Here is a 17,802-nt window from a genome sequence, read left to right as displayed (position 1 = left end):
TTTTATTTGGTTAAAACAAAAATAGCTAGTATGTGGTATGGTATCCAAACACAGATACTAACACATTAGAATATAATTTCATGGCTAATTGCTTGTCTGAGTGAATACTTGAGTGTTATTTGTTGTATTTGATATTAGGGTAATTCACTTTTTTAATCTTTTTTTTTAATAACTTGTGCTATTCTGAAACTTCCAATTAATCCGGTTGACGGTTTTTGAAGTTGCTGGTGGCTACTCCCATTCATTGAATTAACTCTTCTCTTTTTTTAAAATCGAATTACATATATGTTAACAATTAAAAGTAAGTGAGTCACATATGGAGGTAAAATATACGAAAGGTAAGATGAAATAGAGTTCCTTAATCATATGGATAAATAATATTTTTGTTTTGGGAACAATTCTAGATACATGATACGTGCAGAGGCAATTTTTGGGATGCGGTGTTTCCTCCAAGAATCCTTAAATAAATAGGAAGAAACCTAATTTGTTTTAATTATCTATGTTTTATGGTTGATAGTTTAATTCTATTGATATATATGTACCATGTAATATAGGGTTTTAATTGTGAATTACGGAAGTGTACATCATGATTTGACTCTCATTCATTGTGATTTGTTTTAGCTGGAAAATAGGTGCCATTTATTTTTTAAAATGGCTAGGAAAGGTCGTTACATGAAAAAAGCAAAATTAGGACCAGGATGTCAGCAACCTCACACGGCTCCATCTCCAGCTTCGGCTGCCCACCGCGATGACTCTGAAATTCTCCCAGATAGCGGTGATAGTGTCCCTGCAACTGCACGCCCGTTCCTTCCGCCACGCAGTGTACCAAGGCCTGCTCCACAAACGAGCACAACTAACATTCAGAACTCGGAGCTAGGCCACGTAAACTTGGCAGCTAATACAAATGATGTAGATTCACTTGATCAAGAAGATAATGACCCCATTGTTGATCCTAGTGCTCAGAGTCGCAAAAGACGCAAGACTACAGAATTTTGAGCAGTTAAGATCATCGGTAATGTATTTAATAATTTTTCTTTGTCTATCAGATTTAGACTCTATGTTATATATTAATTTTTTCGCATGCTGTCCACAACGGATACACATATGACGTATTATATTTGGCTTATAGATTCTGACGGCACAGTCAAGCCGGCAAGACTAAGCGTGAGGGAGGCTATGGAACGTCCTAACGGTAGGAGGATCGTGCTCAGGTTCAACAGTGCAAAGCAAGCAATTGGAGACGAAGCTGGACTGTTGAATGGCGTGCTTGGTCTGTTGGGATCTGAATATGGAAAATTTTCTATCTGTGAGAAAAGTTGGCGTAAGATTATCACTAAAGACAAGGTTTATAATGAATGCATCAAGGTAAATGTTTATATCCCCTTTGAGTTAAATATGCTTATTCTTATAATTATTGACAAATTTTATTACTTGTGTAGCAAATTTTTCACTTTGATGAAGATAATGAAAGAACTATCAAGAAATATATTTTGAAAAGTATGGGGAAGTCTTGGAAGGAAGCAAGGCTGAGGTTGTACAATACTTTTTACGAGACAACATTTTCGACTGAAGAAAACATTGAGCAACGTCTGCCGGAAATTGATCGAGAGCATTGGAGATGGTTCCTTAACTATCGCGCCAAAGCTGAGACAAAGGTAATCTAGTAACTCATTGGTACACAACATTACAATTTATTTAGCATGGAGTCTTTTTAAATTAGTTTCTAATCGCCCTTTGTCTCTGATGGACTGACGAGCGGCAGAAGTTAGACCAATTAAGAGATTATAATATAATAGAATAGCGTTGCGAGTATAGCTCTTAACCAGCAAAAATTCGCCTCATCAATTTAGAAAGGTTGTCACAAAAAGTTTAAAATAAAAATACTGGGAGTATGAGTCCCAGGTCATCTCCCAACGAGTTGCTAGAAAGGGTGCTAAGTTATTAATCAGGAATTTTTCGAGAATTTTGAGAGTTGAATAACAGAAAATAAACAATTGTAATTTGGTGCAATGAAAATTAAAAGAGATTTATAGTATTCTAAATAAAAAAGCCTTGAATGGAGGAATGATTAATCGGAAGTTCTATCCTTGTTGGGATCTCTTAAGTGTAGTATCAAAAAGGTTGTTGTTTTCACTTAATTAACCCTTAATAAATAAAGGAAAGTTAAGTGATTGAGCTAACTCTTATTCGCAAATCCTAGTCAGCTCCCTTGGGAAGGTCTAGCGTTAGTAAATACAGAACTAGCCAACAACTTCCAATTTAACCATCACTTAAGCCTTCCAACTCAAGTGTCTCCTCCTAATCAACCCCCATGTCAAGTAGGGAATCTACTCCATTGACATGAATATAACGCTTGTAGAAATATAAAAAGAAGACATGATAAATTGAATAAAGTTTTGAAAACTAATTAAAGATAAAAGTAATCATTTTCACTAACAATCCATGAAAATAATCCAACTACCACTTTAAACAAGAATTAAGAATATGGAACAAACTAGAATAGTATCTTCAACGGAGGTAATGACTCTTCAGTATCCGAAGGCAAAAGCAATAAACTAGGAATGTAAAGAGAAACTAGAGGAAGAGTAATTCTCTCTCTAGATTCAGATCTAAAAACCTAAAAACTATCCTAATGAGAATATGTGAATGTGTATCTCTGTATATCGAGTCTCTGCTTGTTCCCTGGCTTTATTCTGTGTTTCTGGGCCGAAAACTAGGTCAAAACGCGGCCCAAAATCGCCCCCAGTATTTTCTGTTAATTTTGCAGATCGCGCAGGTCACGCGTACGCGTCAGTCACGCGTGCACATCATTTGGTGTTTTTCCTTGTCACGCGTACGCGTCATCTATGCGTGCGCGTCATCTTGCAAAACTCCATTCCACGCGTACGCGTCAGGCACGCGCATGCGTCGCTGCAATTTTCTCCATTCCGCGCGCTCGCGTGAGCCATGCGCGCGCGTCGGTGCTCGCTAGTCATCTCCTTTATTTCTTGTGTTACTTCCATTTTTGCAAGCTTCCTCTCCATTTTCTAAGCCATTCCTGCCCTATAAAGCTTGAAACACTTAACACACGGATCACGGCATCGAATGGTATAAAGGAGAATTAAAATATACTAATTAAAGATCTCTAGGAAGCAAGTTTTCAATCATAAAATAATACTAGGAAGGGATTATAAAATCATGAAAATCATATGAATAAGTGGGTGAAGACTTGATGAAAACCACTCAATTAAACACAAGATAAACCATAAAATAGTGGTTTATCATGGACCAACAAGAGAAGTGTAGGAAAAACACGATTAATTGATCAAAGCAACTATATACCTACACTGGTGGTTTGAAAAGCTTTGCACGGCGGATAGAAGAAGAGTTACTTTACTTTTTTATTCACTCACATTAAACTATTTCTACGACTTAAGTTCACTTGATTCTGTGGAATATGGTGATGGTATAAACTTTGTTGATACAGTCGGAAGAACAAGGGAGAAGAGTCGGTAGAGGAAAGTTATGGATCAAAGTGCACAAAAAAAAAAGATGGCTCCTATATCAATGATGAAGCAAGATTAATTGGTGTAAGTACTACTTTTAATAATTGATTGATGAAATTGTGATCTCTATTTTGGTTGTTTTATGTAAATAAATTTTGAGACCAACTTTTTTCATTCATATTTGTGTGTTATTTTATTGTGATGAAAGTGATATCGTTAATCATCCTGTTTGGCGTGTTCTTGACACGAGATGGACCTATGATCCAAATGATTGTATTTGCTAAATTGTGTCTGTAAGAAAGAATTGAGGAGATTGAGCAACAGGATGAGTCTTCTAGAGTGTTGTCTCAAAATGATTCCATTGCTCAGGTTTTTGGAAAAGAGAAACCTGGTAGAGTACGTGGGTGTTGGACTGACTCCTAGTCAACTCTTTAGTCCGAATTCACGTGCGCCGGTCAACGGAGTCCAAGTAGAGGAGACCCAGAGGAAGCTACTAGAACTGCAAGCAGAGCTGGAACGCGAGAAGTTGAAGAGGAAGGCGATGGAGAGTGCTCTGATTTATCTCTACCAACGGTAGGGTGAGGAGCTCCCACCAGACATCGTTGCAGGGATGAGTTCCGTGAAATGATAGAGTGAAGAATAATGTATTAGGATTGGAATTATTTTGGTTTGAAGCAAACTTTTTTTGAATTAGACTATGCAACTCTTTGTAGAAGATTTGTTTTCTTTGTACTTTCATAAATATATTATTTTGTTTTGTAAATAATTTTTTTGTTTTTTATACAAGTTTGGATTCCAAGATTGAAAATATTAACTTTTAAAATAATAAAAAATTAAAAACGCAAAAAATAGTTCTATAATATTTCAGGAAAAATTGTACGATTTATTTAGAAAAACCCAAATTTTCTTTTTTTAATCTTTCTATATTTAGTGGCGGTTTTAAACCGCCGAAGAGTGTGCATAATCAGATCGGTATTGCGGTTGTTTACAACCACCGATAACTGTGCCAGAAACTTTATTTCCATTTCGGGGCGGTTTTAGAATCACCGCAAAAAACACGTCCACTCGAAAACAACTAAGAAAATAGCGGCGGTTTTAGAACCTTCGGTAAACATGACGGAAATCGTGTCACTCGCATTTGGCGGCAATTTTTTGCATGATGGCCACGAAATATTGATTTAGTGGCGGTTATACCGGCGGTTGCTAAAAACCGCCACCAAACCTAGTCGTTTTGTGTTGCAAGATTTTGAAAAAAAAAAATAAACAAAACCTGATTGCCGTTTTGTGATTTAGAAAATAAAATTTTATTTTTTACAAAAAACATCAATGATGTTTTGTACTGTATAAAAAGTAAAAAAAGTCCCATAATAATGTAAAATTCATAATAACAAAGATAACAAATCACAACACATATTTTATTACAGTACTGAACAAAATTAGTTGCAAAATGACGCTTTTACAAATGTTGAGTCAAAGGCTTTTAATTAGTGTGGGAGTCATATTGATGAACAGAGTATCACTATAATACAAGGTCCCTATTAATGTCCTCTTCAATTGCCGTACAAGCCAGAGACCTACCACAAATTCAATTTTCACTGCCTTGATTCAGGCAACTGATTGCTTTCCTTTCGTTTATTTTTATTTTTCATTTTTTACTTACTTAATCGTACTGGTTACTCTACAAGTAAGTGAAGAGGTTGGTTTCATAATTCACATACTACTTCCCTAATAGGTTGAGAAACTTGAAGATACTGATCAGTTATAAATCACACTAGCTAGTATAGAAGAAATGAATAATACAGCTATGAGCAATAAAATTTATTATTTTTAATTTTATTTAATACATTTTATAATAAATAAATACTAAATAAAATAAATTTAAACTATCTAGGTGGATTATTTTTTATCACCCTAGTCCTAATATTACCTGTAAGAAAAATGAGAGACTCGCTAAAAGTGATAAAATAAAGTTGATGTATAGCAACTTTGTGATCAAACTAACGTACATTTTGCATAGCATAAAACAAAATACATGATAAACTTTTTATATATACATATGAGTGAACTACCAATTCGGCCTCTGTCCATTTTTAAGAATGACAAAGCGACCCTTCAAAATAAAATCGATCCGCTTCTGTCTCTGTCCCCAATTTTCATCACACAAAGCAGTCTCCATGCGTTTTTTTCCGGCGAGAGTTGACGGAAAACACTGAGCTGGCTGGTTCGGTGCGTGACCTGTCATATGAGCTGGATGACGTGTTCATTCAGTGCTGAGATGGACAAGTTGAGATGGACAGGGGCTAATTTGTCCACGCCCTTCACCATAAAAACGACGTCGTTTGAGTGGGAAGCAACGTTTCAGTTGCTTTTGAAAAGCTGTGTTTCCATAAAACCCCTTAATCCACCTTCATTTGGACAACCTAGCCCACCACCAGTTCAAGCAGCATCAGGTCTTAGACCATGTGTTCCAACCGGTCAGACTGTAAACCCGAGGACAACAAATGCTAATGTTCTCTTTCAACAAAGTGCTCTTTCTGCTGAGACCATGGCTACAGCAAGTTTCGAAACTGCAGCAAGGCTTTTCAAGTTCATTCCTACCTATGGGTTTATACCTCCGAGGAAGACTTGATTTCTGATATGTTGCTATTGACATAGATGATAAGAATGACTCCTTTTGTTATTAGTTTGGTGTCAGTGTTTAGAAAACTAGGAAATATTTTGGTTTATTTAAGTGTTTGTATGCATGTTTAAGTAGTCATTTTGAAATTTTACTAGACTGATGTGGAAGATGTTTAAGTCAGTTTGAAACTTGACAAAATTAGGAAACACTTTGGTTCAAGGCTACATGTTGGCCTTCTTTTTGCTGTTAGAGGGCTATAAGTTTCCCCTTTCTCATGCTGAACAAGGACATGATTGGTTGTTTTCTGTACATGTTTTATATAAGGCATCTTCTGAGTTTGTTTATCCAACATTTTTCATTAAGAAATTTGTATGACTACATACTGCCACAATTCATTAAAGTAGTAACAGACCATTTTTCTTGGATCAAATCATAATCTTATCTGAAACAACATACATACTTCTAAAGTAATACAACTTACAATGTAAACAACACACACTTCTAAAAAATAAGACACACTTTGAACCTAGTATCACAGAAGGTTCCTGCTAGTCATATGCCTTAAAAAAATTTGGAGATCACAATTCCAAATACAAAAGCAATAACCAAAGCTTTAGCACTAACGCCGCTAGTGCCACTTTTGGCATTACAATTTTTAGCTTCCAATTCTGACCCAGTAACTCTAGCATCTAGTTCCCTGAGTTTTCCAGCATCAACACCAGCAGCATCAGGTATCTGACTTTGATTTCACGTCCAACCCTCTATATCAGGAGAATTTCTGGGAAACTCTTCAAACGATGCAACATAATCATCCAACCACACAAAAAAATTGCAATGCGGTGTTGAGCTTTGTAGAATATACCCACAGCTCAAAATGTGACACAGCAACTTAAAATCAAGGAAACTTAAATTAAATTTCAGATTACCTTGAAATGTGGACATCCAAAAAATAACCGGTTAGGGTTCAGTTCTGTTGAAAAGAGAAACAAAATAGCATGCGCCCCACACCGATATCGTGGAGCAATGAACTTTTTCTTCTTCTTCGGCGCAGCAACACTTGTTGCAAGTACACTTAGAGGACTTCTGCCTTCATCTTTAGAAAAATCTCTTCCACTCCCATCAATGGAACTCGACGGTAGTTGGTTACTGCTGCTCATGGCTCTATGACGTGGCAAAAATTGGCGGATTAAGAAATTGATATAAGAGATACGTTGCAAGTACAGTTCTTAACCAACAAAAATCTGCTTATCAATTTAGAAGGGTTGTCACAAAATTATAATTAAAATACTGGGAGTATGAATCCCAGGTCGTCTCCCAACGAGTTGCAGAAAGATGTGCTATTTTATTAATCAGATATTTTCCAAAATGGTTTTGAGTTTGATAAACAGGAAATTAAATCAGAGAATTTATGTAATTTAAATAAAAATCATGATCGGGAGTAGATTAATCGGAAGTTCTATCCTTGTTGGAGTTCTCCCAAGATTAATTGATAATTGGAGGTTGTTCTGCTTAGTTATCCTTTACTAGGTAGAGAAAAGTCAAACAAGTTGGAAGTCTACTTCTATTCACAAGTTCTAATCCTCTCCCTTGGGAAGGATTAGTGTCAGTGACTAGAGAGCCATCCAACAATAAACCCAATTACAATTTTCCTCTTGAGCATTCCAACTCAAGGTTCTCCTCTCAATCAACTCCCAATCAAGTTAGAGAATTACTCGCTCATTATGAATGTAAACTTCACAAAATAAGAAAGGGGAATAAAGGAAGACATGATAAATAATAATCAAAAAGACCAATTAAAAATAAAAATAGTTCTTGTATTAATAAATTCTAAAAATAATCCAATAGTAATTCTGAACAAATTAAGAATATGAAAGAGTAAGTGACAAGTAAGGAAAACAAAATAGAATGATGAAGTCTTGGTGGAGGTAATAACTCTTCTCAATATCCCAATCCAAAAAGCAATAAAAACAAAATCCTAAGAACTATGAATGTGTAGAGAGAAAACCTAGAGGAGAAATAAAGTCAGATCTAAAACTAAAAATTATGCGGAATGAATCTCCCCCTTGGTCTTTGCATGTTCCCTTGCTCTAATCTGCTTTTTTGGGCCAAAAACTGGGTCAAAACATGGCCCAAAATCGCCCCCAGCAAATTCTGCAGATCGCGCACGTCACGCGATCGCGTCATCCACGCGTTCGCGTCATCCAGCATTTTGCCTTGCCACGCGTGCGCGTCGTCCACACATTCGCGTCACTTGTGCAGTTTTCAATCCATGCGTTCACGTCAGGAACGCGAGCGCGTCACTACGATTTCTTCATTTCACGCGGTTGCGTGAGCCATGCGTCCGCATCGCTTCTCGCTGGTCATCCCCTTAATTTCTTGTGTTTTTTCCATTTTTACAAGCCTCCTCTCCAATTTCCAAGTCATTCATGCTCTATAAAGCCTGAAACACTTAACACAGGGCTCACGACATCGAATGGAATAAAGGAGAATTAAAATACATAATTAAAAGTCTCTAGGAAGCAAGTTTTCAACCATGGAGTAATTTTTGGGTAGGAGTTGTAAATATATGCTAATCATATGAATAAGTGGGTAAAGATTTGATAAAACCACACAATTAAACACAATATAAACCATAAAATAATGGTTTATCGACCTCCCCACACTTAAACATTAGCATGTCCTCATGCTTAGTCGAAGGAGATAAGATAAATGAGTAGGAACATGTAAAACTCATACAATGCAATGCAACCTATACATGTGAATGCAACTATATGATTCTTGTCCACTTGGTTACAAGTAAATAAGCTCTTCAAGACAATCACAAATCAAATTCCACTAATTCAATTTGTATACAGTAAGAACAGATAAAAATGCAAGAAGGTAACTCATGAAAGTGGGGAACATAGAATTTAAGCATTGAACCCTCACTGATGATGTATGTACACTCTAGTCTCTCAAGTGTATAGGGTACTCACTCTACTCCTCTCTAATCATGCTTTCTAAAATTTGTTCTACACCTAACCAATCAACAATATTTAATGTACCAAGGTAAGGGTAAGGGTACATATATGGCTTTTCAAGGTTGTAATGGGGCTAAGGTAAGGGTAAGGGTACATATATGGCTAAGTAAGCTTATAGATTGAATCTTTAATTAACCTAAGCTTTCACCTAACACATGTATATATTCCATATAACTTTAAATTTCATACCTAGCTACCCAAAATTCCCTTTCACATTCCATACTCATGCATCGCCCTTTATTTTAATTTGATCATATATGCATTGATCTTTGAATTTTAACTTGGCATTGGGGTAATTTTGTCCCCTTATTTATTTATTGAATATTTTTGAAATTTTTTTTTGAACATGAAAATAAACACAGCTTATCAATGCACATGGATTTTTAATTTTTTTATAGTTTCACATGAGTAGGTACCCAAATTCCCATTATATTATCATGACACATTCCTTTATTATCTTTTGTTCCCATAATCTTCCCATACTCAATTAACACACAATTCTATCTTAATCTAACCAAAGATTCAATTGGGATATATAATTATTTTTCTGCTTAAGGCTAGTGATATGGTAAAATACAGAACAAATGGGATTTAAAGGCTCAAAGTGGCTAACAAAGGTAACTTAAATGGTAGGCTTAATTGGGATAAGTGAGCTAAATAAATAATGGCCTCAATCATATGCAAGCATATAAATATATTAAATATTGGATATATAGGATGAAACAAAATATAGATTACAATCATAGAGAAGTAAACACACAAGAATAAAATATTTATGGTTAAATAATGTAACCATGTAACTAAGCCCAAACCTTACGGGTTGTGTGTTCTTAGCTTTTTAAACTATGTTCCAAATACAACTTCAAGCAAATTTAACATAAAAGTTTTTATTAAAATTAGTGAAATTTTGTTCTAAAAAAAAGGGTCTTAGAAGAAACTTATTATCTTTTCAATCAAGTAGAACATGCATGCAACTAACCTATTACTATGCAATTTATCCTATTCTACAAAAGAAAATCCTATTTTATTGGTGTTAAGGAAGAGAAATTACCTCCGGAAGTCAGGTACTGACCGACCTCCCCACACTTAAGGCTTTGCACCGTCCTCGGTACCATCTGTCAGGAATAAAGGTGGGCTGGTAGCAGTATCTCCACAGTCGGGACCGTCATAGCTCCCTGTGCTGGTAAGTGAAGTGGAGTCCGGGGTGTCTAGGTCCTTGTTAGGCATGTGGTTACCTGTGAGTAGCTCCTTGAAGTATTTGAATCAGCGCTAGTTACGGCGCTCTCGTAGCTTCGCTTTCTGTTCTTGCCGGTCCAACCTCGCCAGTATTTGATGGAGCAGCTGACTTGTTGAAGGTGCTTGTGGTGTGGAAGGGAGAATGTCTGTAGCTTGTTCTGTGGACTGGCTGGTAGTGGCTGTTGGTGGCCTGAGATATTTCCCGTTAGGGATGTATTGATCATCCCGTGGAAGCATGGCTTTGGTGTCCCCAGCTCTGTAGGAGACTCCGGCTGCTAAGACAAGATCTGAGACCAAGGCGAGAAAAGGTAAGTTGCCCACAATTTGAACATGTCCCATGGCATTCCGGATGTGTCTTGGTAGGTTTAGAGGCTGGTCTGTAAGGATGCACCATAGTAGAACGGCCATGTCTGCAGTGAAGGAGGACTCATGAGTGCTCGGAAAGACGTAGTGGGACAGAATCTGTGCCCATACGTGAGCCTCCAAGGTAAGTGCGGAAGCCGATATTCCCTTAGGTCAGGAACGATGGTATCCATAAATCCATCTGCTGTCAGGTAATGCAATAACTCTGAGAACAACGTCCCAGTCAAATTGGTACGTCTGGCGCTTGAGTGAGGCTTCTTGAAATGCGTCCAGTCCTTCTGGGGCAGGGGGAAGATCTAAAGCTCGTTGAATGGCCTCTTCTGTAATGGGGATTTGCTTCTGACGGACATAGACAGACTGCAGGGTTGGCAAGTAGAAATTAGAGTAGAACTCGACTACCCATTAGAGATTAACCTGTCGTGGCTGTCTTTGTTCAATTCGCAGCTCAACAAATTCAGCAATACGGGTTTGGAGGATAAGAAGATATTTGTTGTTGTAATTCCTTGCTGCCAGGATGGGGAACATCTGCTCACAGTAGTGGTTGGGGAATCGCGCAGTGTCCTTTGCTGGGAAGGCTTTCTCTTTTTCATCGACCTTTATAATCCTCTTAATCTGTTTTGTTGAGGGCTTGACTGCAGTTGAAGATGGCTCTTCCACTAATGCTCTTTTTGTTCCTCTTCTTGCTGGTGGTTTGGGAGTAGCTTTCTCTTTTTCTTTCTTGGTAGCCATCCTGAAAGAGAAAGAGTAAGGATGTTAAAACTTCAAAGGTTAGGGCAAGGAAGAGAACGGGAAAGGTGGTAATCAAGGCATATTAAAGATGAATGATGTTAACACATGGTCATGACTACATGTGAAAGATCATCAATGGAAATATAGCAAGTGCATATGATGACAGTTAAATGCAAGGTGTTTATTGGCATGCCGGCAAAGGCATGAGTAGCATAGATCAAGCATTCAATGTCCAAGTTAGATTACCAAACATTTCAAACTAATAACTTGTTTGTAATAACAATTATATATAAATAAGATAATATAAAAAAGGGTTTTGTGAAAAGCAAGCATTTAGAGTAGTAGAATAAAAGAAATCTAAAAATAGTGTACAATGTCATACAGGCGTTTTAACAAACACATAGCATGCATGGCGAATAAGCTATTGAAAGTATTAATTTGAACATGCAAGCAACCCTTAAAAATTAATATATAATTGTCAAACAATTCATTAACAATCCACAAGCAAAATATAAGAAATAATGACCCAATTAAATTTTCAACACCAATAAAAGGAAGAAGAAAGAAAAAGAAAACAAGGATAGTGAAAGTAGAAAGAAAAAGAATAAGAGAACATAAAAATAAGAGGAAGAATAGAAACGGAAGGAGGGAAGAAGAAAAGAAAAACCTTGATAATGGTGGTGAAAGAGAGAAAGTAGAAAGTGAGAAAGAAGAAAGAAGGAAGAAGAAGGGGGAAGAAGAAGGGAAAAGATAAAAAATAGGATTTGGGGAAGAAAAAATAAGATATTTTGGCAGATTTGGATGAGATGTGCGGCACAGGCGACGCGGACGCGTGGGTTACGCATTCGCGTGAAAAGCACGTATATGAATCGACGTGGACGCGTCGGTCACGCGGACGCATGATTTGTTCTGTGCTAGTGGCGCAAGGGAAGCCTCGCACCTGCGCAACTCTCTGTTCGAAACTCATTGTTGCCAAATTTCAGGGTGACGCATTCGCGTGGTGGACGCGATCGCGTGAATGGCCAAGACTGGAAAATGACGCGGACGTGTGGGGCACGCGTTTGCGTCGTAGGGCCTGTGCGACTAGCATCATTCCAGCCCCGGTCCAGCGTAACATTCTGCCATACCCCCTTTCTTACGTCGATTTTCAGGGCATGCGTTCGCGTGCTTGACGCGGACGCGTGGGAGGCATTTTTCCCACATGACGCGGACGCATCGGGGACGCGGTCGCGTGGATCAAGTTGAGCTAAAGGCACGCCTCCAGCCGCGCTGTCGCGTGCCTCTCTGTTAAGTTTGCTTTTCTTCCTAGGGCCAATACGACGCGAACGCGTCGGTGACGCTGTCGCGTCGCATGCCGCTTTCCTCCTCTCTCTTCTTTTTTTTTATATGCAATATGCAAATGCAAACTATATGCACTAGTACGGAGAAGAGTTATTGAAAAAGAAAACTAAGAAGAGAGAAAGGAACGATCATACCATGGTGGGTTGTCTCCCACCTAGCACTTTGCTTTAACGTCCTTAAGTTGGACGCTCCACTAGCTCAGTCTTCTGCTGTGGGTGGATCTTCCAAGAGGAAGATCTCTAGCTCCTTCTTATTCTTCACCTTTTCACCATTATAAAGCTTTACGCGATGTCCATTGACTTTGATCAATTCAGAGCTTGAAGGATGACTCAGGTGGAAAACTCCGTATGGCTCAGCCTTCTCTACTCTATATGGACCTTCCCATCTTGATCTCAACTTGCCTGGCATGAGCCTCAGTCTAGAGTTGTAAAGGAGGAATAAGTCCCCCGATTGGAACTCTCTCCTCTTGATGTGCTTATCATGCATATCCTTCATCTTTTCCTTGTAAAGCCTGGAGTTCTCATAAGCTTCTAGGCGAAGACTTTCCAATTCCTGCAGTTGCAGCTTCCTTTTAGCTCCGGCCTTCTCAAATCCCATGTTGCACTCTTTCACTGCCCAAAAGGCTTTGTGCTCTACTTCAACTGAGAGGTGACAGGCTTTACCATAAACTAAGCTGAAGGGACTCATCCCAATGGGTGTCTTGTATGCCGTTCTATATGCCCAGAGTGCATCTTGTAGTCTGGTGCTCCAGTCTCTTCTATGAGGTTTAACTATCTTCTGCAATATATGCTTTATCTCTCTGTTAGACACCTCGGCTTGCCCATTAGTCTGGGGATGGTAGGCTGTTGCCACTTTATGAATTATCCCATGCTTCTTCAGTAATCCTGTTAGTCTCCTGTTACAAAAATGGGTGCTTTGATCCAAAGCGACAAATAATATAGTTTCTAACAAAGAAAACAATAGTGTTAGCGTCATCAGTTCGAGTAGGAATTGCTTCCACCCATTTAGAAACGTAATCTACAGCTAACAATATATAAAAATAACCATTAGAATTTGGAAATGGACCTATGAAGTCAATGCCCCAAACATAAAAAATTTCACAGAAAAGCATAATCTGTTGAGGCATCTCATCCCTCTTAGATATATTACCAAATCTTTGGCATGGGGAACAAGATTTACAAAATTCAGCAGCGTCTTTAAAAAGAGTAGGCCACCAGAATCCACAGTCTAAAATTTTTCTAGCTGTTCTTTGAGAGCCAAAATGTCCTCCACTCTCAGATGAGTGGCAGGCCTCCAAAATAGACTGGAATTCTGATTGAGGCACACACCGTCTAATTACCTGGTCAGTGCCACATCTCCATAAATATGGGTCATCCCATATATAATATTTGGACTCGCTTTTCAGCTTGTCTCTTTGATGCTTAGTAAAGTTTGGAGAAGAAGTGCAGCTGACTAGATAATTAGCTACAGGCGCATACCAAGGGACCACTTCAGATACTGCTTGTAAGTTGTCAAATGGAAAATTATCATTTATAGGAGTGGAGGTATCCTTAATGTGCTCAAGGCGACTCAAGTGGTCTGCCACTAGATTCTGGTTGCCACTCCTATCCTTAATTTCTAAATCAAATTCTTGTAGTAGCAGTATCCAACGTATAAGCCTTAGTTTGGACTCCTTTTTAGCTAATAAATACTTCAGATCTGCGTGGTCTGAGTACACTACTACTTTAGTACCAAGTAAATAGGCTCGGAATTTATCCAGAGTGAACACAATAGCTAAGAGCTCTTTTTCAGTAGTAGTGTAATTAGACTGAGCAGCGTCTAAAGTTTTAGACGCATAAGCAATGACGAAAGGGTCCTTACCTTCAAGCTGAGCCAGCGCTGCTCCTACTGCATGATTGGAAGTATCGCACATGATTTCAAATGGCTGGCTCCAGTCTGGTCCTCTCACAATTGGAGCTTGAGTCAGGGCGGTCTTCAGCTTATCAAACGCTTGTTTGCAATCCTCACTGGACTCGAACTCAATATCTTTCTGCAGTAGTCTAGATAACGGTAGTGCTACCTTACTGAAGTCCTTAATGAATCTCCGGTAAAAACCTGCATGGCCAAGGAATGAACGGACTTTCCTCACAGAGGAGGGGTAAGGTAAACAAGAAATAACATCCACCTTTGCTGGATCTACAGAAATGCCAGTATTAGACACAACATGTCCTAGTATAAGCCCTTGTTTTACCATAAAGTGACATTTTTCAAAATTCAATACAAGGTTCGTACTAACACATCTATCTAATACTCTAGATAAACTATCTAAGCAAAGGCTAAATGAATCACCATAAACGCTAAAATCATCCATAAAAACCTCCATACAGTTCTCAATAAGGTCAGAGAAAAGACTCATCATGCACCTTTGGAAAGTAGCTGGTGCATTGCATAAGCCAAAGGGCATTCTCTTATAAGCATAAATTCCAAAAGGACATGTAAAAGTAGTCTTTTCCTGATCTTCAGGAGCTATGTGAATTTGAAAATAGCCTGTATAACCATCTAAAAAGCAATAATGGGATTTACCTGACAGGCAATCAAGCATCTGATCAATGAATGGCAAAGGGTAATGATCCTTGCGAGTGGCTTGGTTTAGACGCCTATAGTCAATGCAAACTCTCCATGAATTCTGCACTCTGGTTGTCAGAAGCTCTCTATGCTCATTTCTTATTGTTGTGATTCTAGACTTCTTGGGCACCACTTGTACTGGACTGACCCATTCGCTATCCGAGATGGGGTAAATGATATCTGCTTCAAGTAGCCTGGTCACTTCTTTCTTGACAACTTCTAAGATAGTGGGATTCAATCTTCTTTGAGGTTGACGGACAGGCTTTGCTCCCTCTTCTAGGAATATTCTGTGCTCACAAACTTGAGGGTTGATGCCTACTATATCTGCGAGGCTCCATCCAATCGCTTTCTTATGTTTTCTCAGTACACTGAGTAGCTGTTCTTCTTGTTGGGAAGTGAGCTCCCTCGCAATGATAACTGGAAACTTCTGCTTGTCCTCAAGGTAAGCATACTTGAGGTGTGGAGGGAGAGATTTTAATTCTAATTTCTGCTTATGGCCAGGCTCTGGATTATCTGGAGCTGGTGATAATGGTGAAGTGCCCTCATTATCCTCTGAAAATGTCCCCACACTTGGACCTTGCCCTATGTACTTCTCTTCTAATTCCTCCTGGTGAACTTCAGCCACGGTTTCATCTATGATGTCACACTGGGAGATAGAATGATCTTCCGGAAGGTGCTTCATAGCTTCATTTAAACTGAATTTCACTATTCTACCATCTATTTCAAAAGAATAAGTTCCTGAAAATGCGTCCAGCTCAAAACTTCGAAGTCTTTAGGAATGGTTTTCCAAGCAGGATTGATGATGGCCTTCCTGAGTCATTAGGGGGCATTTCCAGGATATAGAAGTCAATGGAAAATGTGAGCCCCTTAATGCTCACTAATACATCTTCAGCAATTCCAACCACTGTAATAATGCTTTTATCTGCTAACACAAAATGAGCTGCTGACCTTTTTAAGGGAGGGAGCCTCAAAGTATCATATATAGACAAAGGCATTATACTAACACACACTCCTAAATCACACATGCAGTAAGAAAATATCACACCCCAATGGTACAGTTAACCATACATGGACCTGGATCACTACACTTTTCAGGTATACCTCCCATTAAAGCAGATATAGAACTACCTAAAGGAATAGTTTCTAATTCATTACTTCTGTCTTTATGTATACATAAATCTTTTAGAAACTTTGCGTATTTAGGTACCTGCTGAATAACATCAAAAAGGGGAACAATTACCTCAACCTTTTTGAATATTTCTACCATTTTGGGAACAAGTTCCATCTGCTTTCTGGGCTTCCTTTCAATTTGTGGAAATGGAATGGGGAGGGCATTTTCTGCAGCGTCTGCATCCTTTGGTGCTTCTTTCTGTGATTGAACTTCTTCTTCTTCAATCATGTCGTGTACGTCCTCTTCCTCTTCAGCATCTTCTACCTCCACCACCTCTTCAGCTGGGGTGTGTTCTGGTGGGTTTGACTCCTCATGATTCCTCTCTTGCAGTGTGGTTCCGGACCTTAGGGTGATGGCATTGATGCCACCCTTTGGATTGGGTAAGGGTTGAGAAGGAATTCCACTGGAGCTTGCATGTTGAGTGTTTGAAGTATTGGATGATCCCATCTGAGAGATGAGAGCTTGTATAGCGAATGTTAGACCGTTAAGTGAACTTTCCATGCTCTTTTGTCCTTGCGCAAGGGATTGAAGCATCTCGTCATTCAGAGAGGAATTAGAATAAGTGATCTGCGAAACTTGTTGTTGGTTGTGCTATGGTCCTTGGGATTGCCTTAGGTGAGGTGCTCTGTAAGGCTAGTTCTGGTTCTGCTGCCTGTTGTTGTTATTATTCCACCTCTGATGTCCTTGATTGTCTCTGCCTCCTCTGTTATTGTTGTCCCTCCAACCCTGGTTAGAATTATCTCTCCAACCTTGGTTGGAATTGTCCTGCCATCCATGGTTGTAGCTGCCACCTTGATTGTACCCTTGATTGGGGCGATCATAGAAGTTATGAGTGGCTACCACAGTGTTGTCTTCCTGCTGGAGCTGCAGACATTCATCAGTATAATGGCTATAATCAGCATAGATCCTGCATACTCTTTGTGGAACCAACTGTTGGCTTTGTTGTGGTAGAGAGGGCTGAGCTTGCTAAGCTTGTTGTTGACTCAACTGCATCTGCTTCAGTAAGTTGGTCATTTCACAGATACTCTAAGTTAGAGTAGCAGTCTCTCTGCTAGAGGATACCTCTGCAATAGCTTTTGACCGGCTTTGTTTCTGCCTGTGATTTCGAGTAGATTCAGCTAAACCACTGATCAATTGCCATGCCTCATCAGTGGTCTTGTACTTTTTCATAGACCCATTGCTGGTACTTTCCAATGTGGCCTTATCTTGAGGCTTCATGCCCTATGTGACGTA

The 17,802-nt window shown here is 38.8% G+C and overlaps 1 protein-coding gene across 1 annotated transcript; it reads left to right on the top strand.

The window, feature by feature from the left end:
• On the top strand, positions 998 to 3,570 carry LOC107642028. The gene is made up of 5 exons (XM_016345363.2): positions 998 to 1,012; positions 1,130 to 1,365; positions 1,440 to 1,655; positions 3,276 to 3,367; positions 3,467 to 3,570. Exons 2-4 carry the CDS (start codon positions 1,177 to 1,179, stop codon positions 3,336 to 3,338), a joined length of 468 nt encoding a protein of 155 aa, XP_016200849.1. The 5' UTR covers positions 998 to 1,012; positions 1,130 to 1,176; the 3' UTR covers positions 3,339 to 3,367; positions 3,467 to 3,570.

The sequence above is a fragment of the Arachis ipaensis genome, chromosome B05 (genome assembly GCF_000816755.2).
Source record: "Arachis ipaensis cultivar K30076 chromosome B05, Araip1.1, whole genome shotgun sequence".
Taxonomy (NCBI): Eukaryota; Viridiplantae; Streptophyta; class Magnoliopsida; order Fabales; family Fabaceae; genus Arachis; species Arachis ipaensis.
This window is presented reverse-complemented; position numbering and strand designations above follow the sequence as displayed.